General features: G+C 49.0%; 1 protein-coding gene across 47 annotated transcripts in view; it reads left to right on the top strand.

Annotated features, from left to right (window-relative positions):
- Window positions 1–18,477, top strand: part of Tacc2 (transforming, acidic coiled-coil containing protein 2) — a 211,725-nt gene extending 193,248 nt beyond the window's left edge. For all 47 annotated transcript variants that reach the window (XM_063263499.1, XM_063263527.1, XM_063263507.1 and 44 more), the window contains 7 exons: window positions 4,527–4,670; window positions 5,757–5,833; window positions 6,444–6,487; window positions 12,108–12,268; window positions 12,468–12,574; window positions 12,883–13,003; window positions 17,953–18,477. In XM_063263499.1, coding sequence (XP_063119569.1) covers window positions 4,527–4,670; window positions 5,757–5,833; window positions 6,444–6,487; window positions 12,108–12,268; window positions 12,468–12,574; window positions 12,883–13,003; window positions 17,953–18,018 — 720 coding nt within the window. In that variant the 3' untranslated portion in view covers window positions 18,019–18,477. The remainder of the gene's footprint in view (window positions 1–4,526; window positions 4,671–5,756; window positions 5,834–6,443; window positions 6,488–12,107; window positions 12,269–12,467; window positions 12,575–12,882; window positions 13,004–17,952) is intronic.
- The last annotated feature ends 5,757 nt before the right edge of the window (window positions 18,478–24,234 follow it).

Consider the following 24,234-nt stretch of genomic DNA (forward strand, 5'->3'; position numbering starts at 1 on the left):
GGACCTGTTGACCTCACTGTAGGGAGCCCCCTTGTGAGTTCTCTCCTGTGTCTGTGCTTGGTGCCCCCTCTGTGCCTCAGAACAGGAGGAGGGGTCCAGGTTGCCCTTTCTGTCCTGGGATCTCAGACATGGGTGATGTAGACTCACTTAGGAAGAAGGATGTAATGTTAAGGGTTTGAAGAATCAGCTATTCTCTAGAGAGCTTCAACGTGGACAGAGCTGGGTCAGCCCCACAGAACGGCAGTGAGCAGCTCTGTGCCCTCTCTCTCAGACTCAGTCAGAAATGGAGCTGGAGCTCTGCTGATGGGCTATGGCTTTCTTCCTTTTTATTTTGTTATTATGTTTTTTAAATGTTATTCTTTGAGAACATCATGTGTGCATACAATGTACTTTGATCATATTCAGCCTCCCAACTCCTGGATTGATCCTTTCCCCTTTCCAGAAGTCACGTTCACCACCCTACCCTGTGCTTTATTACTGAAAATACTTTTTTTTTTTCATACATTAACTCCCACTCCTGCTCCCTTTGGGCTCTGGCCTTCTTACTCCATTTCCCTTGCTTGCTTCTGCTGGTGCTGAGTTCTGTTTGTCCCCCAGGGAGTGAGCCTCAGGACTCGCTCTGAATACACAGTGCAGCAGCCTGCATTCCACACTCAGAGCTTAGAGCTCTGGCCTTCCAAGGTATGGGTAGTAGGGTGTGTTGGCAAATTCTGCATGCACAACAAGTTGGTTTTGATCTCTGGACCTGTTGGCCTTTGTTGACAAGGAGGACTCATGATGAAAATGGAAAGATGTGTTCTGGTGACTTAGATTCCTGACTACACAAATAGGAAGCTTCAGGTTGGGAATGGTTCCCACACAGAGGGGAATCCTATGTGTAATTACCTTGAGAGAAGACCTGGCTTAGATGAGCAGGTGCCTAGAGTTGTCCTGAGCTGGAGCAAGAATGGGGTCAGGGACAGAGTGTATTTGTATTCTTGTCAAGTGACACAGCATTGTGTCAGGGACAGTGTGTGTTACTGACAAGAAGCCAGCATCATTCCTTTGGGCTTCTCATGAGCCTCCACAGCCGTAACTCCTTCCCATTTGACACTCAGTCCACAGTTGAGGCACATCCCTGGAAGCCACAAGGTCAGTCTGAAGAAGAGCAACAGAGGCCTGGTTGGTGGGCCTGTTTGCTCTCTAGCATCGGAATCTGTAGTTGGAGCCTGTATTTTACAGACTGGGAGGCTGAGGCTTGATGGGGACGGGCACAGCTGTTTGATATCTGGTGCTGATGCCTTCCATGGAGTGGGACTGAGGTGTGGGACCAAGTGCCTCATTGTAATTCCTGGATTTGGGGACTGTCTGCTTTGGATGGGTAGCATCTGATCAAGGCCCTTCTCCTGCCTGGATGCTGCCACATGGCCCAGATAACTCACAAGGCTTCCTGAGCCTTAGCTTGGTTTTCCTGGTCCCTGGCCTCACCTGTGTGACCCTCCCTCATGGCTCCCTAAGCCTCAGATCTGAGTTTGCCTCTGACTGCTCTGGGGACGATGATCTTGCCCTGATCATGACATCCTGCCCCCATCCCCCAAGGCCTAGCGTTAAGAAAAGGTCACAAGGAGAAGTAGAGGCCTGAGTGCATGACAGGGCTTCCTACTGTCAAGGCCAGCAGGAGGCACGGGGCTCAAGATTTGGGGGAGACAGTGGCCTGAGGACCCACACAGTTTCCAGCTTGTGAAAAACAGTAGAGGGTTGAAGGTGGCAGCAGAGATCTGTGCCTTTGGAATTGTGCCCATTTCGCAGTATAGTAAGTAAGGTTCTGGTGGCCTCTTGGCCTTCGTGAAGCAGAAAGACTAGGATTGTGAGAAAAGAAGCTGGGTTTAAAAATAACTAACCTTAACATATTAGCAAGAGACAAAAAACGATTCCTGGCAGAAAGGAAGAGCCAAGGTGTGAATTCTGAAGTTGGTTACCATGCAGGCAGCTGTAGGAAGCAGGGGATCGAGGTGGTCCTGGAACCGTTCTCTGAAAATGCCACCAAGTTGGTGGATGAAGGCTGTTGTCATGGGGTCTCACTCCTCTGCATCCATTTAGAAATCTCTCTCTATTTTTCCCTCATCCCTGTTTTACAAAGGACACCAGGTGAATTAATAATTTCTGATGTGCTCCTTGGTCATATTTAGCTCCTGCCCTGTGCTGAAAAGTTCTTTTTCATTATTAAATTCTTTCTCTCTTGCACTGCAAGAAGCTTCTTTTACTTTGAGGCCGGATTAAATCTCATTTCGAAAGACTTAGACCCAGCCTCTCTTCAGAATTACCAGACCAGAGAGTTTATTGCAGCTCCAAAATTCTGTTCATTTTGAAATTTTATTTTTTTCTCAAATTTTTAAAAATTTATTTTTCCTGTATGGTTGTTTTACCTGCATGCATGTATGTGTGCTATGTGTGTGCCTGGTGTCCACAGAGGCCAGAAGAGGGTGTCAGATCCCCTGGGACTGGAGTGATAAAGTGAGCTAACATATAGGTGCTGGGAATTGAACCTGAGTCCTCTGGAAGAACAGTCTATGCTCTTAACCACTGAGCCATCTCCTCAGCCACCCTTTAAAGGAACACATTTAAAGTGAAAAGAATTTTTCCTTTTTAAGTTCTCTTCCTAACTCTGTGTTTGTGAGCTTTTCTAACTACAACTATTAGATGGTGACTTCCAGGTATAATTATCCTATTACTACCGAGATGTTTTCCCTCAGAGAAGTAGCACTATAAACCATTGCCAAGAGCAAAGGTAAGCCCTCCATGCAGAGCCTCTGCCCTGCCACCTGGAGGTGCTTTTTCTCCTGAGTGATCTGTTAGCCTGCTGTCAGGGGCTGGCAGCTTATGTTCTAGGCAGTTGTCCTAGAAACGGAGACTTCTCCAGGACCAGAAACTGAGAAAGACATTCATGGCATCCCATCATGGCATCCCATCATGGCATTCCATCATGGCATCCCATCATGGCATCCCATCTGATACGGGATTGGAGTCTGTGCTCTGGTTGATCAGGTCTGTGTGCTTCTGGCTCTGAAGGGGGTGAGCCCGGGGATTCCGGTGCAGACTTGGGCAGTGGGACTCAGGTGATCTATAGGGTAGTTAGTGGCCAGTGAGCTGGGAGTAGTCAGGGTCAGTGATTTGGGGATAGGCAGACTCAGTGAGTTGGGATGACGTATAGCTATCACCTGAGGCCTCAAGGGCAGGCAGGGACAATGAGATACAGGTCACAGCGGTTTTCTTCTAGGACAACTAAACCTTGCATGTGAACACTAATGGTTCCTAAATGGTCATCTCCAGTCCTATCCATTGCTCTTGGACCTGCATTTTCTAAGTGCTTCCCTTCTTTAGGCCCTTAGCACCTGATACTATAGTGAGGTGAGGTAAGGCTGGTTATAAACATTCTGCCCCAGGGCCTTAAGCACCACGGATAACTGTGCTCTTCTCATCAGTTTGTACTCCTGGTTCTCTAAGGGTGGAGCAGTCCCACTCTGCCCATCAGGCCACCCTCACCTCCCACTGCAGCATTGTGCTTTAACCGGGGTGCAAGCTTCCTTGGCAGCCATGACAGCACCGTGAGGTTAATGCATAGGACTGAGAGTGGTCCACTGGATGTTTGGGTTGCCGTGGAAGTAGGCTGACAAACCTGGCCATGCTGGTTGACGATGCTCCTAACACTGCGTGTCCACTGTGTTGCAAGTTGCTTAATGTTCTGTGAAATGGAAGAATAGCCACGTTCCCCTGCTTGCCCTCTGTGAGGCTGGTAACCGAACCCTACAGAACACACGAGAGCTGCAGACTGTTGTCGATTGGGTTGGGCCAGATAGCACAGCATTTGATGCAGGCTTCGTCAGGGAGAGTATTGGCGTTGACTCCACGTTTCCCCTTGGCTGTTAAATAACAGACCTAGTACAGCGCACTCTCAGATGCAGACAGAACTGACAAGGTCAACACGAGAAGGCTTCAGATTCTGTGCAGATCACATCCTTTTAAACGGAGCCCTGTGAGCACAGTGGTCAGTTGTACAAAAATGATCTAATCTTCAGAGATCGAAAACTAGGCAGTGTAGACCAGCATTCGGTATCATCCCCCCGCAAGACTTTAGTTTGGAAGTGGGGCCGGCACTGTAATGTGTATTCTCTACTTACAGAGCCTCCCTGCCTCAGCGTCTGATAAATGGCTGTGATAAGCGGGCCGCAGACATGCTGGGCCCACAGGGTTTCTAGTTACGAAGGCCGCCGTCTCCTTAGCCCCTTTGTGTGCCTACACATATGCAGCTTTCCATCCCCGGACCTGGCATTGCTCTCATCCACGAGTCTTTGCATTTTCTCATAGTTTCAGTGTTCTTTGTTTCAAACCCATGAGGCTGAGCGGTTGAATGTAGTTCTCAAGGCCACATGTGCAGCCTTAGGCATCACGCCATTAGTAGTAACTGTTCTCTCTCTCTCTCTCTCTCTCTCTCTCTCTCTCTCTCTCTCTCTCTCTCTCTCTCTCTCTGATGAAAACACTTTCCACAGAGGGAAGCCACTCACCCACCAGATGTCTCCATCTCCAAAACTACCTTGTACTCCCGCATCGGGCCCACCGAGGTGGAGAAACCCCCAGGCCTTCTGTTCCAGCAGCCAGACCTGGACTCTGCACTCCAAGTTGCCAGAGCAGAGGTATGAGACCTGTGGTGTCTGGAAGGGCCACGTTCTTGATACCCAGATAGGATCCGAGCCTGCAGTGTCAATAGCTATCTTTACCTGTGAAGCTGGTGTCTTTGGAGACAGACTGTCCTCCAAACACTGCGGGCTAAATGAACAACACCCCATGAGTTCTAATCTGCCTACTCACCATGCTAACAGGCACGACACTTTGTCATAGTTGTGTAGGCTGATGTCATTATGCAGGTGAAAGCAGACACAAGATAAAACGAGGCCTGTCATTAGATGAGGTGGGAACAAAGTTTTAGAAGGAAAGGAAGAGGCAGAAAGGAGAGAGAGGCAACATGGAGGCAGACGTAAACGGTCCTGGCCATGCATCTCTACATAGATACAGGTTGTTATGAATATTTCTTAAGGGGTGGATTTCTATAGGTCATTTATCTTATCTAGGGGGCGGTTTATATCTTTATGAATTGGTTGTGAGTTTATTATGTGGATGTATTATGGACTGAGAATTTAACATATAAATCTGATTGATAAATTTCAGCTTATTGAGTCCTGATTTCCCTGGGTAGTTGGGAGTGTGGGCAGAGTCCATGGCAGGGAGCCGAGATGGGCCAGCCCCATGCTGGACTTCTAGAGCCCTGACTTTACAGTGTAGCTGGAACCAGAGAGTTCGTGGCTAGTAGAAAGCTGCCAGGAGAGATACTAACCAGAGGTAAATTATGGTTAGTTCCATATGGCCCTCTGGTTCTGTAACTAACTCTAGGGAACAGCTTGGAATGGCTCATGGACTGCCTGGGTCAGAGAGTACTTGGGGGCAGTGTGGAGCCTCTGAGATAAAAATACTCTGCACAGCCATGTGGCCCTACAGGTGCTGGTGCTAGCACAGGATAAAAGGTTACCTTTCTAAATATTTACTGCAACATAGTTGCTCCCCAGGGGGCCTCAGGGGACTCTTGATTTCTCCTTCTTGGGGAAATTCTCTGGATGGAATCCTGAGAAATTTCCATCTTGAGTGTGTATATGATGCATCCTGACTTTGGTCAGAACAGAATGAACTCATTTGGGAATCTACCTCTCTTCTCTCCCTGACCCTAGGTCATCGCCAAGGAGAGAGAAGTCTCAGAGTGGAGGGATAAATATGAAGAAAGCCGGCGGGAAGTGGTAGAAATGAGGTCAGTAGGGCACAGCCTTCCCATGCTCAGAAGCACTGCTCCCTGGCTTCCTGGTAGTTCCTGCTGAGGTGTCCCCACCCCTCCACCACAGGAGACTAGCTTGTGTTTTCTGAGGATTTAGAAGACGAGACAGAGAGAATGTTAGGGAACTCCAGGAGTAACCAAGAAAGGCTTCCTGGAGAAGAAAACACTTGAATTAGACTTTGAGAAACAGATTCTGGGCGGTAGAAATAGGGGAGGAAGCAAACACCCAGGACTACACATGGAATGAAAGGTACATTGAGCCACCATGTCCATGAGCTGGCTAGAAAGTGCTGAGCTTGTGAGAGCAATGAGCTGTGGGTGCTTCGGCCATTAGGGGGAACCTCTGGCCTGTTGATTCACACAGTGGACAGTGAGCTGCCGGATGCTTTGAACAGCGCCGGACTGAGGGCTTTATGCCAGGAGAAGGGACCTCCTGATGAACTCAAGGAAGAGCACAGAGGGTGTGAGCCCAACACTGACCAGCTGGATTTGCCCTGTTGCTCACTGGTTACACTGCCCAGCTGTGCAGCAAAGATTTAACCCCATCCTGTTACTATAGCTCAGTGTGCCTTTGCCTTTCTTTCAGGAAAATCGTGGCTGAATACGAGAAGACCATCGCACAGATGATCGGTGGGTGTCACGACTGGAGTGCTCGAGCCCAAACTGTGGGGGGGAGGGGAGGAGAACAGGAGTGGGTTGAATGGCAAGGCCCAGAGCCAGTCCTCTGAGAGCAGTGAGTTCCTTGACAGGGATCAGCGCAGCTGCACTTGTGGCTGTGCCCTGAGGATAGCCAGGAGGATGCACTTCACAGTTACCGGGACTCTCCACGGTTCTCAGTTACCCGGCCAGGTGATCCGCCATGTTGGGAAGGAATCTGAGTTTGGCCATTGGGTTGTGTGAGAGTTGTAGATTTTGCTTACAGGACAGCATAGAATTTAAAACCCCTAAACTGCACTTCAGTTTAGAGTCCATGATTCAATACTCATACAGCCTTAACACATGGATTGAAGGCCAGGATGGAACCTGTGGCAGCTCCCTACCCAATACCCTTCCTCTTGTGGCTGGCAGACCCTGGTAGCCAATCCCAGCTCTCCCTAAGATGTGACACCTCCATGAGAACACTGCATCCTGACAGCCTTAGCTGACAAACTGCTTAGGCCTGCAAGGAAAGAAGGCCTCATAGTAGCAAAGGACACTCAGTGACCAACCTACCTTTCTTCGGTCTTTCTCTCCCTCCCTCCCTCTTTCCATCTTCCCTCCTTCCCTCCCTCCCTCCTTTCCTTCCTTCCTTTTTCCTTCCTCCCTTCCTCCTTTCCTTCTTTCTTCCCTCCTTCCCTCCTTCTCTCCCTCCCTCCTTTCTTCTCTTCCTCCCTCCCTCCTGTTACTATCTAGCCCTCCCCATCCTCCCTCTCCATAATGAGAAACAGTCTTGGAAATATTCCAAGACCAGGTTTTTATAGTCTTGGGGAATTGGCCTTCATGTTGATTTATGTCTAGCTATGTTTTTATTTGCTTAGGCTCATGATAATTGGTTTTAAAAATAATTTTTCCCACGTAAGGATTTGTGGGGTAAACATACAAGTTTATGTGCTAAGCCTGGATCTGCACAAGCCTAGAGAGCAAGCCTGTAGTTAGTGTTTGGCACTTTGAGTCCCACCTGTCTGTAGTTTACCACAGATAAACAGCTCAGTGGCCTTTGCAGTAGCGACAGGGCTAATGTTTGAATGGCTGGCCCTCTCAGGGGTGTTAACTGTGGCTTATGTTACTGAGGACTGGTTTACCTCAAGCTCCTGAGGCACATTCAGACACATTGATCCCACGGAAGATGCATCACATCGGAACAAAACGCACCAGCTTATGGATGAGATAAAAACTTCAACACGCTGGGGATTCTAAGAGCCGGCAAAAGAGCTGGAGAGGAGACACGCTTGTCTTAGTGTGGAAAGGGTTGCCTCGTGGTGTCTTGGGATATGACACTGGCAGATGCTGGTGTGGTGTTGAGGGAGAAAGGCCTGAGGGAAGGCTGCCACAACCAGCTTGTAGCTCACAGCTAGAAGCAAGAGTTCCCCCTGGTAGGCTCTAAGCATGCAGGCCTCTCTGGCTGACCTCTCAGGGGAGCCTGCCATTATGGTGATACAGAAGGTACTAAATGCTGATTCCTGCTTCTGAGGTAAAGTGCAGCTGATGGCAGTTCGAACATTTTAATCTTGGACAATCAGAGTGGGTATCAGAGGATGGTGCATTTCTTACTCGGGCCCTGAACAGTTTTCTGTGCACAAGAGAACCCCCCCGGGATGGCTCAATGAGACTACTGCACCACCCCCGGCTGAGCACATCCTCCATTGCTTGGATAGCATCCCTACTGTGTGTGTAGCCTTGAGCCTTACTCACCAGCCTCTTGCTCATCAGATTTTCCAAAGCTTTTCTAACCAGAAGAATTGTGATGTCAGTTGCTACGGAGGATCACTGGGTGAGGCCACTAGACAGTTCAGGGTCTGCATAGACAACCTGAGACATGACTGGGAAGGCGGGTAGACCCGCCCGCCGTAGGAAAGGGAGTCTCCTCATGTATGGAAACAAGCCCATGGCCTCATCTGGATTCCACATTTCCATCCCTGTTTCATTCCGCCTGTCCAGCCAGGAGAGCCCAGGCCTGAGAGCCTGCAGACCAGAGTGAATGTGGACGTGCTTTGAGGTAGAGCCTGGTCCAGCCGACCCATGCTAGCTCTTCCCTCTGGTGTAGCTTTCAGGTGCTCCACACTTCATCATCCCTCCTCAGCAGCTCCTCTGAAGAAAGTGTGCCTTACTAAAACTCAGTACCTGGTTCCTTGGAAGGAGGATGAGAGGGATCCCCTGTGCTTTCTGCATTCCAGATTGTTGCGATTTTTTGTTTGTTCGTTTCCGCTTTTCTAACAACTGCCCTGATTCTCTGTTTTGCTTCCGTTTTTCTGTTGCTCCTTGCCCTTTGCTTGCAAAACAAACAGGCAAGCCTGGTAAGTAAACGCTCCCCACCCCCCACTCAATCTGACACCTACCCATTGCAGCCCCTTGCTTGTGTTTTGTTTTTCTGGCTTGGTTATTTTTGCTTTTGTGTACTTGTCGCATCCCCCTCCAGTTTAATAGTGGTTTGCCTGCAAACGTCAGAAAGCCCCATCAGGGTTGCGAGTCCAGAGTGTCGTGTCTGGGGGCTGAGGCTGATTTCCTGAATTTAAGAGCCTAGCTTTGTTGGTCACGAGTAAGAAGATTTGTGGAGACTTGCCGCTGCCTGGCTCTCCTGGGAACCGGGCAGTTCTATTTTTAAAAGTGACAGAAAGCTTGGGCTAGGGGACATCTTAGATGCAGGAAATCAGATGGACTCTGTGATAAATGGCTCCTTCAGCCTGTCTGGTGAAATGTATACGTGACCACAGATCAGCCCAGAATGTACATCGTACAGCATGCTGGGAACAAAGGAAATGGCTAAAATTCGGTTAATAACATCTATGGAAACTTGCCAGTGCCCTCTCTTTTGGGAGTGTAGGCGTAGCAGGTAGATTGCTTGTATTAAAAAGTTCTCTGTATTTAGAAGGCAGCTCTTAGTGAGTCATTGAAACGCTGTCCCACCGAGTCAGGGGTGATGTTAAGAGCTTCTATGCACAGTGATGATGTTGACAACAGGTCAGATTCCAGGCTGTCCCTGGGCGCCAGGCACTTTCTATTCATTCTTTCTCTCTCTCTCTCTCTCTCTCTCTCTCTCTCTCTTTTTTTTTTAAATCCCTCAAATGCTATGGTCTAGAAGCACTACCATCCTCTGCTTTTGGTGAGGAGACACAGTGAGTTTAGGAACACTGCCCAAGGTCGTACAAGTGTGAGAGTTGAGATTCCAGGCTGACTTGTCAGATGCCGGAGCCACTGCGCTTGGTGACTTCTGGCAGCTGCTGGGAACACGAAGAACCCTGGGATCGTAGAGGCGGGATGGAGGGCCGTTTGGCATCTCCTAGGCCAGTGGTTTTCCAGGCAGGGTCCTGGGTCAGCTCTAAGTCTCCAGGGAGCTTGGTACTTGTAGATTCCAGCCCCAGCCTGACCTGCTGAGTTAAAAGGGAGGAGGAACTTGAGTCTGTCTGAGTAGTCCTCCAGCTGCTTCTAATGCGTGCTCACATCTGACCGCTGCCTCGATTGGTACACAGGCCTTGGGACCACACAATTCCAGGGCTTTCTCACCTGTCTCTGTCAGGCTTGGAGTAAAATTCAGACTGTGATCCCCACCGTGCCACACAATAATGATACACTGAAGTTAAGATACAGCAAGAGGGTGGTCTATCAGAAAACAAGGAAAAACAACCCAAATCAATACCTCTGGCTGTTCCTAGTGGGAACTGTCCATCATCACGGGAGGCTGGAGAGGGATTTGGTCGTGGCTGTGCTTTTTGCTTTTTTTTTTTTTTTTGTCTCTGGGGCTGCGCCCGGGCTGTGCTGTCCCCTCAGTGAACAAAAGCCTTCACCATTCAAACCCTCTTTCACCTTCTGTGAAGGGGATAGGAAACCCTTCGGGCCGCCCTTGTTCATGCAGTGCACAGACCACATATCAGCACTACTTGTGTGGCGGAGTTTTGTGTGCCCAGAGCAGAGCAGCAAATCTGACCAGCCCTCAGCCAGCCTGGGGAGAGTGGCCAGGTTACTTCTGTCATTGCTTTCCCCAAACACTTGACAGACTCACCCAAAGGGAAGAGTTTGGTGTTTGCCTGACAGTTTCAGAACAGTCCGTCCACCCTGGTGGTGAGGGCATGGGGTTCGTATTTTGACAGGCAGGAAGCAGAGAAGGGGGAGAAGCTAGGGCAAAGGGTTTGGTCCCAGTGACCTACTTCTTCTAGCCAGCTCCTACCTCCTCCTCTCTGCCACCGCTCAGTTCCATCATCATAATATGAACACGTTTACAAGGTCACGGTCCTCATGACCTACCTGTCCTGAAGATGCCCTCACAGGCACACCCAACATAGACTGTCCTAATTTACACATTGCTCAGTCTAATCAACCTGACCAGATTGCCATCATAGGAGCAGCATGGCAGCAGGAATCCTGCGTCCGAAGCCTGGGATGTGGAGAGTATAGCAGAACCAGAATCCACAAGTAGCCTGGTCATGTGCGTGCGCGCACTCCCCCGCATGTACACACGCTCTTTGACATTTAGAGAGGAAGCGATGGGGGATCAGACATGTAACTTGGAGGTTTCTGAAGGCTCCTGAGTGCTGGGGCAGGGGCTGTCAGGGCTGCACCAAGTGTGTGGGGTGCAGCCTGGATTTTATTCTTAATGAGCGGAGGTCTCTGTGAGCAGAGACTTACCTTGCCATCACGGCTGGAGGCTGCCCTTGCCATCGCTGTTGTTAGAAGTTCCAGATGTGGTTTCCCTCATCGTATCCAGCTCTAAGCCAGTCCTGGGCAATAAATACCCTCCCGTGTGAGCTGTGAGTGACAAAGATCTGCTGGGCTGTATACTGTCCCCAGGAGCTCTTGGTTCTGAGGATGGGGGTAGTAGATGTCATTGAATCCACTGTCACCTGGAGAGGCAAGGGTACCTTGCCTACTCTGTTGGCAACCAGCTTAGAGTGTGGTCCCTGAAGTAAGGGTAGGGCTGTCTTTGTGTTAGAGAGAGTTTGTCCTGCAGTGCAGAGACATCCGAGTTCAGTGTGGGATGGGAGAGGGTCAGACATGGCTGAGAGCAGAGCATTAGTACTAGCATTCTCAACTAAGCCCGAAGAACTGCATTGCCTTACTGCAAAACGACCTTTGCGGTTTTCCTGGGGTGTGGTACTTTGTACAACCAAGAAGTCAGTATTGTTATGAATAGAATTTCAGGAATGTTTTAGGGATAAAGAAACCTCTTTCTTCTAGTGTCTAGTCTATCTTGATTCCATTTTGGAAAGGGCCCTCCAGGGCCCTGGCCACAGCACCCTATAATCTCATTTTCCCAGAAAATACAGTAGTAATTTTTTCTTTCTGACCCGGTGTGGATCCACTTAGGGAAGGAAATGTAGACCCACAGGGTCTCCAGTGTAGACGTGTAAGGGCTGCATTGATCAGGTTAAAGGTTGACTTCTCCCCCTCAGGATATGTCATGGCCCCAGGTCTGTGAGTGTTGTCCCTTTAGGGAGGGAAGGCTCGTGAGTTCATTGCAAGAAAACCCTTGAGGTTGTACTCAAGGCCCAGGCTGGCCCCTGTAGATCTAGTTTGGATCGAATGGGCTCTGTTGTCTCACTCCCATCTCTTCTGCCAGAGGATGAACAGAGAGAGAAGTCCATCTCCCACCAAACCGTGCAGCAGCTGGTGCTGGAGAAGGAGCAAGCCCTGGCTGACCTGAACTCTGTGGAGAAGTCTCTGGCTGACCTCTTCAGGCGATACGAGAAGATGAAGGAGGTGCTGGAAGGCTTTCGAAAGGTGTGTGTGTGGAGTCCAAGTGCAGGTGGGGGCGGGAGAGGCTGCAGCGGTCCTGGAGGGGAGGGGAGGGTGCCAATCACAGGGCAAGAGTTCAGGAAGTCTGTCTTGAGCCGTCGTGAGGAGCTAGGGAGTCAGTTGTTTCTTCCGGGTGTTCTGCTGAGCCCCCTCAGTGCTTCTTCTTTTGACCCCGCCATGGCAGAATGAGGAGGTGCTGAAGAAGTGTGCACAGGAGTACCTGTCCCGCGTGAAGAAAGAGGAGCAGAGGTACCAGGCCCTGAAGGTGCATGCAGAAGAGAAACTGGACAGGTAACTCGCCTTGCCACTCAACTGGCCCAGGAGCTCCGTGGCTCTCTGACGTTGACTTGCAAAGGGCGGCTGATCTTCATGACTTAGGCTAAGGTAGCACTCAGCCACCCCCACTGAGGGAAGTGAAAGATTGTATTATAATGTCGGGCATCCAGAGCCCTTCCCTATCGCCGCAGGGGTGGGGTTCTTAGGGTTCCTCTGACCCGGCTCTAGTTAGTGGGGCCGCATCCAGACCCGGGTCCCAGTTCAGAGATGGGAAGAGGGAGGTATGTACCTACAGCCATGTACCATGTTCCTTGTTCCAACAGAGCCAATGCAGAGATTGCCCAGGTTCGAGGCAAGGCCCAGCAGGAGCAGGCGGCCTACCAGGCTAGCCTGAGGAAGGAGCAGCTTCGAGTGGATGCTCTAGAAAGAACGCTGGAGCAGAAGGTGAGAGGGTGAGGGTTGGGCATGCACGGCTGTGAGGCTTCTGGCTGGATGGTAATGGAGGCTGAAGGGGTCTCTGGAACGAGGCCAGGGCAGCTTCTGTATAAGCTCATGCCTGGTGGCCGTACCCACGTTAGATCTAGTTTTGGGTTTCTGTTTTTTTATTTTTTTCTTGATTTTTCCTTTCTGCTTATCCTGGAGTAGCAGCCTGCACAGCGATTTTCTATTTCTCATTCCTCCACAACATCACTTGGCAGATACTTGTTAAACACTATTAACATGCCAGACATTGCTCTCAGACCTTTTCAGCTCTCGTTCTTGCTGGAGAGTGGGTGGGGAGCCCCACCAGTCCCCTGACAGACGAAGGGCAGTGGCAGAGCGGGCACAGTCAGTGTAGGACCAGTGGGCAAAGTGCCTGAGGTCACTCAGTCTCTGTTCAGGTTTCCTGATTTCCGGGGTGGCGCTTACCATACTATATGCACAGTGTCCCTGGATGTCCCAGTGAGGACCTCTGTCATCCTAGAAATACTCCAGTTCTATGTGGTCCAAAGAGAGCAGGGTGGCCTGAGTACCAGTACCCTGGTGGGTGCTGACTCCCTCTGCTAGGTGCTGTCAGAGAAAGGCTGGCCATGAAGCAGGTCGGCCGGTCACACACTCCACCAACCGTGTGGCCCTGCTGAGCTCGCCCTCCATCTCCTTTCCTTGGTCCCCTTAGGCCCTGAAACTACTTTAGATAAGAGAATTTCCCTGAGGTCAAGTGTGATACTAACCCCACCCCACTTCCAAAAACAACCCTGGAAAAAATCATATTTAGCCCTGTTCTCTGAGGATAAGCAAAGGTAACGGCTGCTGGTCAGTTGGCCCCAAGAACTGTTTTAGAAAGAAAAGGTCTAACCAATGCCATGTGCCAGCTGCTGTAGGTGCGAGTGATTCCTGGGCTCTGCTGGTTGTTCTAAGCAGTTGCCATAGAGACAAGACACACAGCTGCAAAGCCAAGCGTTTGTTCATTCATTGATAATTACTGAGTACCCTTATGGGTGCTGTTGGGTCTGTGTATATTTGTGTAAAAATGTTCCGTTAAAATAAAGGCCACATTCCCGAGACACTGCGCATGTGTGGAAAGTTGTCAGTGTTTCCACAATGAAGAATCCATCAGACTGTGTTTAAGTCACCATATGGTGTTAGTTCCTGAAGCAGGAGCCAGGACGTTTATTTCCAAGGTACTTGGCCCAATCAGAATAGCAAATGAAGGCGATGTCGTGTTTTCCGGTAGATCGGTAGATCGAAACATACTGATGCAAACAAATTGGGTGGTGCGGCTTTGGATGAAGGCAGAGATTGAAATCTATCTGCAAAGGTAATTTCCTCTCTGACTGAGCTTCCAGGGGAGTGAATTGATCGTGGTGCTCAGCCCTGGAGGACAGCAAATGAGATTCGGAAATGCATTCTCCAGGGCAGGTCCGAGTGAGATGTTGGGCTCCACCGTGGGACTACTTGCCGAGTAGTGGCCAATAGTGCTGGGGTTTAACTCTAGGGATGGATCTCCAGTGGGTCTGTGGTGCGTCCACGTTAAGTTTAACAGACAAGAGAACAAAGCTTGTAGGCAGGCACAACTTGAATTTGTGTTCTAGGCCGGACACACATCTGTTCCTGTTTGACTGGCTGTGTACTCTTACACATAGCACTTAACCTTTCCAAGCCTAAGTTTCCCTCACTAAAAAAATGGGTTACCAGTGTTTTGTTGTTTGTTTGTTTGTTTGTTTTAAGGGCTAGCATGAGAACTGAGGGAGTCCGCAGCACCCTGGATGACTTTAGCTTGGTGATTGGCATGCAGTATTTCACAGCAAGTAAAGATTAGCGTTCGTGGCCAGCAGAGGGCAGTATTAGTGGTGGGAATAACTAGGATTAGTGGTCAGAGACTTTAGCACCTATGAGGTCTGGAGCCTCAGAATATGCTTTTGGGGAGGACCACAGTCAAGCTGCTGGTAGACAGTGCTTTCCCCCACCCCCACTCCCTAACCCCCCCCCCCCCCCATGGCAGTGCAATTTCCCATTCTTCATCGGCACCGTGGTGTGGAGTGCTGGAGTCCTAACCCAGGGACAGCCATGGACTGAGCTGAGACATGATACAGGATGTTCCAGGAAAGGGGTTGGTGGAGGCCGACCTTCCTCGGCATCTCAGAGGAAAACTAGCAGAAAATGTATATGAGATGCAGGCCGCTTATGCATAAACGAGAACAGCCTTGGGCCAGCAGAGAGTAGAGCCACATCTGCTGGACGTCTCCCAGCTGGATCCCCTTCCCACAGGACAGGAACTCCACGCAGTTATCTGTGCTGCATGTGTGAAGCTGCCTTTAGTTGAGCTTCAGCGATGGGCAAAGAGTGGCTTCCCTAGAGGAACCCCCTGAAGTTGCCTGCCTCTGCCTGGCCTTCTGCACCAGCATTTACAGCGCCACCTACTGGGCATCTTCCAAACAACACTAGCGTTCCTCTAAACCCTCCCCAGCCATTGTCAGGAAAGCCTTGTATCAGCCATGGAGGAGCTTAGCCCAGGGATAAAAGCTATACTAGCAAAAAAAAAAAAAGGGGGGGGGGCTGGGGATTTAGCTCAGTGGTAGAGCGCTTACCTAGGAAGCGCAAGGCCCTGGGTTCGGTCCCCAGCTCCGAAAAAAAAAAAACCAAAAAAAAAAAAAAAAAAAAAAGCTATACTAGCTGGCCCTCCACTGTGCTCTGCTCACTTTGTTTTTATTTTTACAGGACTCCACGTTTCTTACCTTATTTCATTCTCACCTACATTTTTTTCTTTTCTTTTTTTCGGAGCTGGGGACCGAACCTAGGGCCTTGCACTTGCTAGGCAAGCGCTCTACCACTGAGCTAAATCCCTACATTTTAAAGATAGGGAGTCCAGGGTTCAGAGCAGCCGTGCAGCTCGCCCGAGCTCACCCAGCCATAGCTAGGATGTAAGCTATCTCCTCTAATTACTGAAGATAACTTTAGGAGAGACCACGGGACTGGGTGGACTCCCCTACAAGGAGACCAGAGTTGCTACTGGTCGTAGTGGCTGTCGTTGATGCAGAGTCTCACTGTGGCCCTGGTGGCCTGGAACTCACTGTGTAGATCAGCCTGGCCTCAAACTGCCAGCCTGCTCTGCTTGGCGAGTACTGAGATTAAAGGCATGTGCCACCATACCTGGCTTCCTTTTTCCCCCCTTTTCCGTATGTGTTTATATTTTTGTTGCTTGTGCAGGTATTTCAGGGATGAGCACTGTGTTTTGAGTAACCAATTAGGGGCCTTATCTTAGTCAGGGTTTCTATTCCTGCACAAACATCATGACCAAGAAGCAAGTTGGGGAGGAAAGGGTTTATTCCCCTTACACTTCTGTGTTACTGTTCATCAGCAAGGAAGTCAGGACTGGAACTGAAGCAGGTCAGGAAGCAAGAGCTGATGCAGAGGCCATGGAGGGGTGTTACTTACTGTCTTGCTTCCCTCCTTGCTCAGCTTGCTCTCTTATAGAACCCAGGACCACCAGCCCAGGGATGGCACCACCCACAATGGGCGAGGCCTCCCACCCTTGATCACTAATTGAGAAAATGCCTTACAGCTGGGTCTCATGGAGGCATTTCCTCAACTGAGGCTTCCTTCTCTGTGATAACTCCAGCTTGTGTCAAGTTGACACAAAACCAGCCAGTATAGGCCTCATTCCTGGGAGAAGCTAATTCTTCTCCCAACAGTTGTTGTTTCCTGTAGGTGTTTGTCTATGGGTGGGCTGGCCCATTGAGAGTTCCCCTTTTATGTTAAAATGTCTGACTAATATTGTCATTGTTTCAGTCTTATTGTTGAGGCATCAAGGGTATAGTTCCCCTGTCATGTCTAGGAGACACAATTGTGCGATGGACTTCCTGGTCCTTTGACTCTTGGGATCTTTAGCCCTCTCTTCTGCAATGTCCCCAGAGCATCAGGTTGCAGGAGTTGTGTTATAGACATATCGTTAAGGCTGGACTTCTCACAATTTCTCTATTAGGACCAGTTGTGGTGTTCTGTAATGGTCTCCCCTTATCACAAAGAGTAGCTTCTTTGGGTGAGAGCTACATTTACCTACCATTGTAAGGGGAAGTTTTAGAAGGCAGTGAGGAATTGTGCTGGTTTAATAAAGTGTCAGTAGTAGGGTCTCTCTAAGGTCCGTACCTCACTAGTCCTGGGTAGTTGTGGGGTTTCTAGTTGCAGGCATGATTTCCCTCCACTGAACAGACCTTAAGTCCAGCTAGAGAGCTATTTGGTTGCCATCAAGGTAAGAATGGCACTACTGCACCTTTAGGGACATTTTATTAAGCTGGTCGTTGTGATCATAGGTGTCACAGATAAATGGAACTATTGATCACTTCCCTCCCTTGGTGGCTTACATAGCACTTTCTTTCCTTTTTTATTCTCTCATTTATTATATCCCAAACTACGGTTCTCCCTCCCTCTCCTTTCCCTTCCTTGCATAGCACTTCCTGGTGCTGTGGAAGCTAGACCAGCAGCCCGGAGGCTTTTAAGTTAGATCACCTCAAGTCCCCCAAGACCTGTGTCCAAAATGAGTGGCGTCTTTAGCAATAGGAGTAACCTTCAACCTGTGAGAGACGTCTGCACCCTGTTCTTCCCCTCTAGCCCCTCTCTCATGGCCTCTTTATACTTGGCCAGTTTCTTTGGTTACTTTTGAGACGGGTTCAGTCACTGGCCTACAACTCGATAAGCAGGCTAGGCTGGCCTAGGATCCTCCTCCGTGTGTCTCCCTCCCATACTCCCCCTTGCAGGTGTGTACTACCATATCTGGCTTGGTTTAAAAAAAAAAAAAAATGGATTCTGGGGATTGGATTCAGAGGCAGCTTGCAACACGAGGGCTTTGCCGCCCCAGTCCCATGACTGGCTGGATTTCAAACACCAAGAACGCCTGTCTTGTCTTTCATTTTCAGAATAAAGAGATAGAAGAACTCACCAAGATTTGTGACGAACTGATTGCCAAAATGGGGAAAAGCTAACTGTGGACCAAGTGCTTGGCCTTGGCTGTTGTGTGCAATACGACCGTCGGTACACTGTTGTCCTTCCGATTCCGTGGACGGGTTCTCCTTTCACTTTCGTATGCACTACTGTGTCCTCTTTCTAAATAAGGTTGGTTTGACCGTATGCAGTGCCGAGACCTACCAGGACTCCTTGCTATCTGTTTGCATTTTCTAGTATAATTCGTAGCAAGTTGACCTCGGAGTTCCTGTACCAGGAGGATCATCAGACTCTCTAATAGAATACGAATTGCTGACCTTGGCCTTGCCTTTTGGCGAGCAGCATCTGAAGTGACGTGAACACATGCAGCCTGCATCGGGACTCTTGCCTTAAGGAGTGTACAATTGACCCACATTTGCTGGTTTGATTTTTTTAAAAAGAATGCATGTTTCAAATAAAATTCTCTATTGTAAATAAATTTTTTTCTTTGAGTCTTGGCAGCGAGTGTGGTTGTGAGTTATTTGCTGGGAGTGGCTGAGTCCTTTCCTTCATTAAGTCATAGCAGGTTTGGTCTCTGCCTCTCTGGGCTCTCTGTTTATTGATTGAAATTGCATTTCCTTCATTATCGTGTCTGGGTTTGTAAGAGGGAGCAAATGAGAAATATTGACTGGGGCTTAAATAAGTAAGTGGATATATTGGATTAGCTTAGATTCCATTTTTACAAAGCCTTGGCCATTAGGAGGCAAAAAAAAAAAATCTGTTTCCCTTTATAATTGTGTGAAGGAAATAGCACGCTGTTAGTCTTTCTGTCCTGACCAACTCTGAAATGCTTCCTATTCCGTGTGGTTAGGAAAGGCCCAGGAGCACCTGGTGGGAGGCAGGCAATTAGCCACTTAGCAACACCCAGGCTCCCCAACACTCTGACCTACACCTGTGACCTGTGAGGGACTGTAGGGTAAAGGATGAGATGGAGGGGTGAGGAGGTGAAAGGTACCCTGGTTTTCTGGGGCTGCTGACACAAACATAGCAGCTGTTAGCTACAGAAGTTCAAAGTCTTAAGTGTCCAGTGAGATTTGGGCACTCAAAGAGAATCCACTCTTCCCCTCTCTCCCAGCTTGCTGCTTCCTCTGCAACATTCAGCCTTGGCTCACATGACCTTTTGTGTGTCTGCCTGCAGTAGATGCTCTCCCCCTGGCTGAGCTGTATCCCCCTGCAGTAGATGCTCTCCCCCTGGCTGAGCTGTATCCCCCTGCAGTAGATGCTCTCCCCCTGGCTGAGCTGTATCCCCCTGCAGTAGATGCTCTCCCCCTGGCTGAGCTGTATCCCCCTGCAGTAGATGCTCTCCCCCTGGCTGAGCTGTATCCCCCTGCAGTAGATGCTCTCCCCCTGGCTGAGCTGTATCCCCCTGCAGTAGATGCTCTCACCCTGGCTGAGCTGTATCTCCAGGTTTCTATTTTCTTGTTTTGAGACAAAGTTGCCCAAACCAGCCTTGAACTCATCCTGTAGCCCTGACAGCCCTGGAATTCCTGTCTCCAGAAGCTGGGTTTACAGATCTGTGCCACCACATCCAGTCCTTTTCTTTTTAATACTGTGATTGGACTTAGAGCCTACTGCAAATCCATGGTGACCTCATCTTGAGATGCACAGTTCCATCCACAGAGGCTGTTTCTGGTTACAGCCATGTTCACAGGCTGCAGGGATTAAGAAGTGTGGATGTATTTAGTTTTTCTCATTACATCATGTATTTATGTGTGAGTGAGGTTAGAGGACAACTTTTGGGCGCACACTATGGCGCACATGTGGAGGCCTAGGGATGACTTGCTGGTGTCATTTCTCTCCTCCCACCATGTGGTTCCTGTTACCCACTGACACATGTATGCCAGCAGAATATGTGGTGTGGCTGAGTGTGAAAAGCAGGCCTGAGCCTCCGGGTCTCAGTTGAGCTCCTGTTTTCTGTCCCAGGCAGAGCAGCTAAGAGTCGCTCGGGGCAGCTTTTAGGCAGCCTTGTCTGGGAGAGAGGATGGGCTGGAGATCTCAAGTGTGACTTACAAGGTTGATGATGCCGGGCCATCTAGTCGGGACAAAGGGACAAAGGGAGATAGATGGACTCTTGTTGGGCCCATGGCTCAGTGGCAGTGGGCGGTATCAAAGGGTCTCTTTCTTGAGAGTTCTTGCTTCATTTCCTCTGTTTGTGGACACCATTGGAGGAGCTCTGGTCTCACTGCCATCCTCGCCTGACAGACATGAGCCAGGCCAGAGAACTGCTCCCTCAGCTGTCCTGTACCCAAAGCCTGATCCAGCCAGAACCCCTCACCCAAGAGTCCTCGCTCACCTTGGCCATTTCCCAATCCAAGATTCTCCCTTCTGCTTTCTCTCTTCTCGTTTTTACCTAAATTTAAGAAGAAAACATTCATTTTTTTTTAAAGATTTATTTATTTATCATATACAAGTACACTGTAGCTGTCTTCAGACACACCAGAAGAGGGCATCAGATCCCATTACAGATGGTTGTGAGCCACCATGTGGTTGCTGGGAATTGAACTCAGGACCTCTGGAAGAGCAGTCCGTGCTCTTAACCACTGAGCCATCTCTCCAGCCCAAAACCTTCACTTTTAAAAGATTACTGATACAGGTAAGGAAAATATCCCAATCCCCAAACCGAGAAACTTAAGATATTTTTAATGTATGTCTTTTTCTTAGCACATGAAGTGTTTACCTAATTTTTTTCACGGGGCTACTTTAAAAACTCTTATCTGTTTGCTCATGTGTCTGTGTACCGAGCGAGCCTCAGGTTCCATTCTTTTAACCTTTAACCCCACCTAATACTATCACGTGACCATCATGTAAACTCATTTTTTCCCTTAGGAAAATAATTTTGAAATATATTTTAAAAAACGCCCAGCTGTCTAGAATATCATCCAAGCAGTTGCCACCTTTACAGGGTGATCACAGGGTGTTCAAGTCTCGGGATCATGATTCCATAGACGTCTTCAGAGATGGCTGTCGAAGGCCTCTGAAAACTCCCACAGTGTTTGTGTGGGACGCTGGACAGCGAAGGTAGCGGCTGTTGCCTGGACTGTCACGTTCGGTGGTGTGGAGTTCTGAAGGAGAACTGTCCCACTTAAGTCCGGGCATCGGAATACTTGGCCCTCGCTGTTTGTAGCGCTCCAGGGAGAGGTTACCAGAAGATGCTGAAAGGCTTCCCTTTATAAGAGTTGCTATGGCCATGGTGTCTCTTCATAGCAATAGAAATAAACCCTAAGACAAGTTTGTTTCAATGTCAAGTCGTCGTGTGATAAAGGTTCAGTCCCCAGATAGTGGTTCTATTTTGAGATGTTCTGAAAATGTTTATGGGAGGTGGGGCCTAACGGCAGGCTACTGGAAGCGTCCCTTTGAAGGTTATTCCTGGTCCTAGGTCCCCATTCCTTTTCTGTGCTTCCTGTCGTCCTTTGTCATGGGCTTCCATTGCTGCCCGGGTCCTCACCACAGGCCCAGAAGAGTGGAGCTGCCCACAACACATGAGCCAAAACGAGCAGAGGATGTACTTCGTTTCTAAGAATCTCTCCCGGTTACTTTTCCTTGGGGACTCTGTCCCTATTGACCGTCACTGACCTGAGCACTCTTCTGAGGAGTTCAGTGAGCTGCAGTCTGGCACATTTTATATCAATAAATATAGCCATTTGTTCCTTTGAGTGGCCACAGAGCAAAGCATACTACCAAATACACAGCTGTCCTGGGGGTGGCGGGCGTTTGGATTGTGTTCAGTGTTTGGCTATTGTTCTGAACGACCTGAGAGTCCTTATGCACCTATGGGAGCACCTGTGTGTGTGAGCAGACTTCTTTAAACTGAACAATTTTTGTGGATTGTTTTTGAGACAGAGTCTTACTATGTAACCCTGGCTGGCCTAGACTTCACTGTTTAGACCGACCAGGCTGGCCTCAAACTCACAGATGCAGCCACCTCTGCCTCCCGAGTGCTGGGACTAAAGGTGTGCGTCACCACACACGGCTCTTTTATTGTTTTACTTTTATTTTATATGTGTATGATTGTTTTGCCTGCCTATAGGTAAATGCACCTACCGTGTTCATGCCTGGTCTCCATGGGAGGCCAGAAGAAGGCATCAGATCCCCTGGAACTAGAGTCACAGATGGCTGTGGCCACCACATGGGGACAGGGAACCCAACGCCAGTCCTCTGCAAGAGGAACAAGTGCTCTTGATGGCTGAGCCATCGCTCCTGCCCCCAAGCCAAATTCTTCAGAGTCACCCACAGAGCTGGAGATGGCTGCTGCTGACCCACCAGGCCTCAGTTTCTTAAAATGGGTCATGAGGGCGTGGTCTGTATAAGTGAATGTGGAGATTGAGAAAAAAAATGGCAATAGTAAAAGATTTCCGAATCTGCAATGCCCCCAAAAGTAATTGAAAATTAAATGCACTATGGATCCAAGGTATTTTTGGCTGTTTTGTTCTATTTTGTTCCATTTCACAGCCGTAGCCTGGGGCTACAGCCTTGTACTGTGTGGCTTTTACACCACACAAGGCCAGCAGCACTGCCTGAAACACCCCAGCGGCTCCCGCCTCCCCCCCAGGCTGTCTGCTGTGTGTTATAAGTGGCAGTGTTTTTACTGGAGGTGCAGTTTTCTACTCTGATGGTTTCATTATGGAAAACCAATGGCTTTCAATGATTCCCAGACACCGTTTATCAGAATCCAAGTGTCCAGTTAATGCAGAGGTTGTGTTGTTAGGAGTGCTTGATTTTACATGAAAGCCGGGTTGTTAACCTGGGCTCCTTGAAATTTCACCAGGTGGACTTTGGCATGGGATTAGGACAGAAATTGCAACCATTTCTTCGGTGGCCATTGTACCTTTGTCAGTCATTTGCACTGTGTGGAGGTATGTTTCAGCATTGACAGTTATAAAATCTATCGACCAACTCTGAAGATGCTCTGTATCCCACAGTACCAAATACACAATATTTAACCAAGCTCTCACCCTTCGTGAGAGAATAAGTAAGCATACCGTCTCATTAGTATGCAAATTTGCTTTCATCTTAAATAAACGGCGAACTATGTCTACCAAGCCTAGTTTCAGATATGTCTACCAAAGTTCTTTTAAAATAAACTTCTTCATAATTGATTGCTGGCAAATGTCTGATTTGTAGTTATTTGTACGCCCGTATGCACGGGGCTGGGTAGAAGCTACGAACTAGGAACACCGGGTTGGGCAGGTTGACCTTGGTTGCAGTGAAGCAGTAATTCCACCAGGGGGAGCTGCAACACATCTTAGAAAAGAGTCCCAGAAGCCACCTCAGACTCCACGACTGGGAAACACTGATCCTCCGCTGTAGTTCACATCAGGTTCAAGTTTGTCTGTGTCTGACAGGCTTATACAGTGGTATCGGTTCTTTTTGATCCACCACAATGCGGGTGACCTGTCCAATGCTGACTTCCTGTGACATTGCTTGTGGCCAAGGCCACATGAGCCAGCTCCAGAATTTCAAGATCTGACCTGTTTTTTCTTTCCAACAGCCAAGAAGGCACCTTGAAGTGTCATTTCTTATTTCCTATTTCCTCCTCCTCCTCCTCCTCTTCCTCCTCCTCCTCTTCCTCCTCTTCCTCCTCTTCCTTCTCCTCCCCCCTTCTCCCTCCCCCTCCTTTGTCTTTTTTTTGAGACCGTCTTATATAATCCAAGGTAGCCTTGACTTCATTATGTAGCCAAGGATGACCATGAACTCCTGATCCTCCTGCTTCTGTGTTCCAAGTGCTGGGGTTGCATGTGCCTCAACTGGCCTGTTCTAAACAGTTCTGGAGATTGAACACAGAACTATGCTTTAAAGTTTAGGAAACGTATCACTTAGAAGCCCTCCAGAGTTGGTATTTGTGCTGGCTAGGTTTAGATTTATGTCAACATGACACAAGCTAAGGTCACCTGAAAAAGAGAATCTCAGTTGAGAAAATGCCTCTATGAGATCAGGCTGTAAACAAGCCTGTAGGGCGTTTTCTTTACTTGTGATCGATGAGGGAGGGCCCTGCCCATGGTGGGTAGTGCCAGCCCCGGGCTGGTGGTCCTGGAAGAAAGCAGGCTGAGCAAACCATGCCAACAAGCCTCAGTGGTCTCTGCGTCAGCTCCTGCCTCCAGGCCCCTGCCCTGACTTCCTTCAGTGATGGACTGTGATCTGGAAGTGAAGCCAAATAAGCTCTGTCCTCCTCAACTTGCTTTGCTCGTGATTTCACTGCATCATAGAAACCCTAACTAGGA

This window comes from Rattus norvegicus, chromosome 1, assembly GCF_036323735.1.
Source record: "Rattus norvegicus strain BN/NHsdMcwi chromosome 1, GRCr8, whole genome shotgun sequence".
In the NCBI taxonomy this organism is placed as follows: domain Eukaryota; kingdom Metazoa; phylum Chordata; class Mammalia; order Rodentia; family Muridae; genus Rattus; species Rattus norvegicus.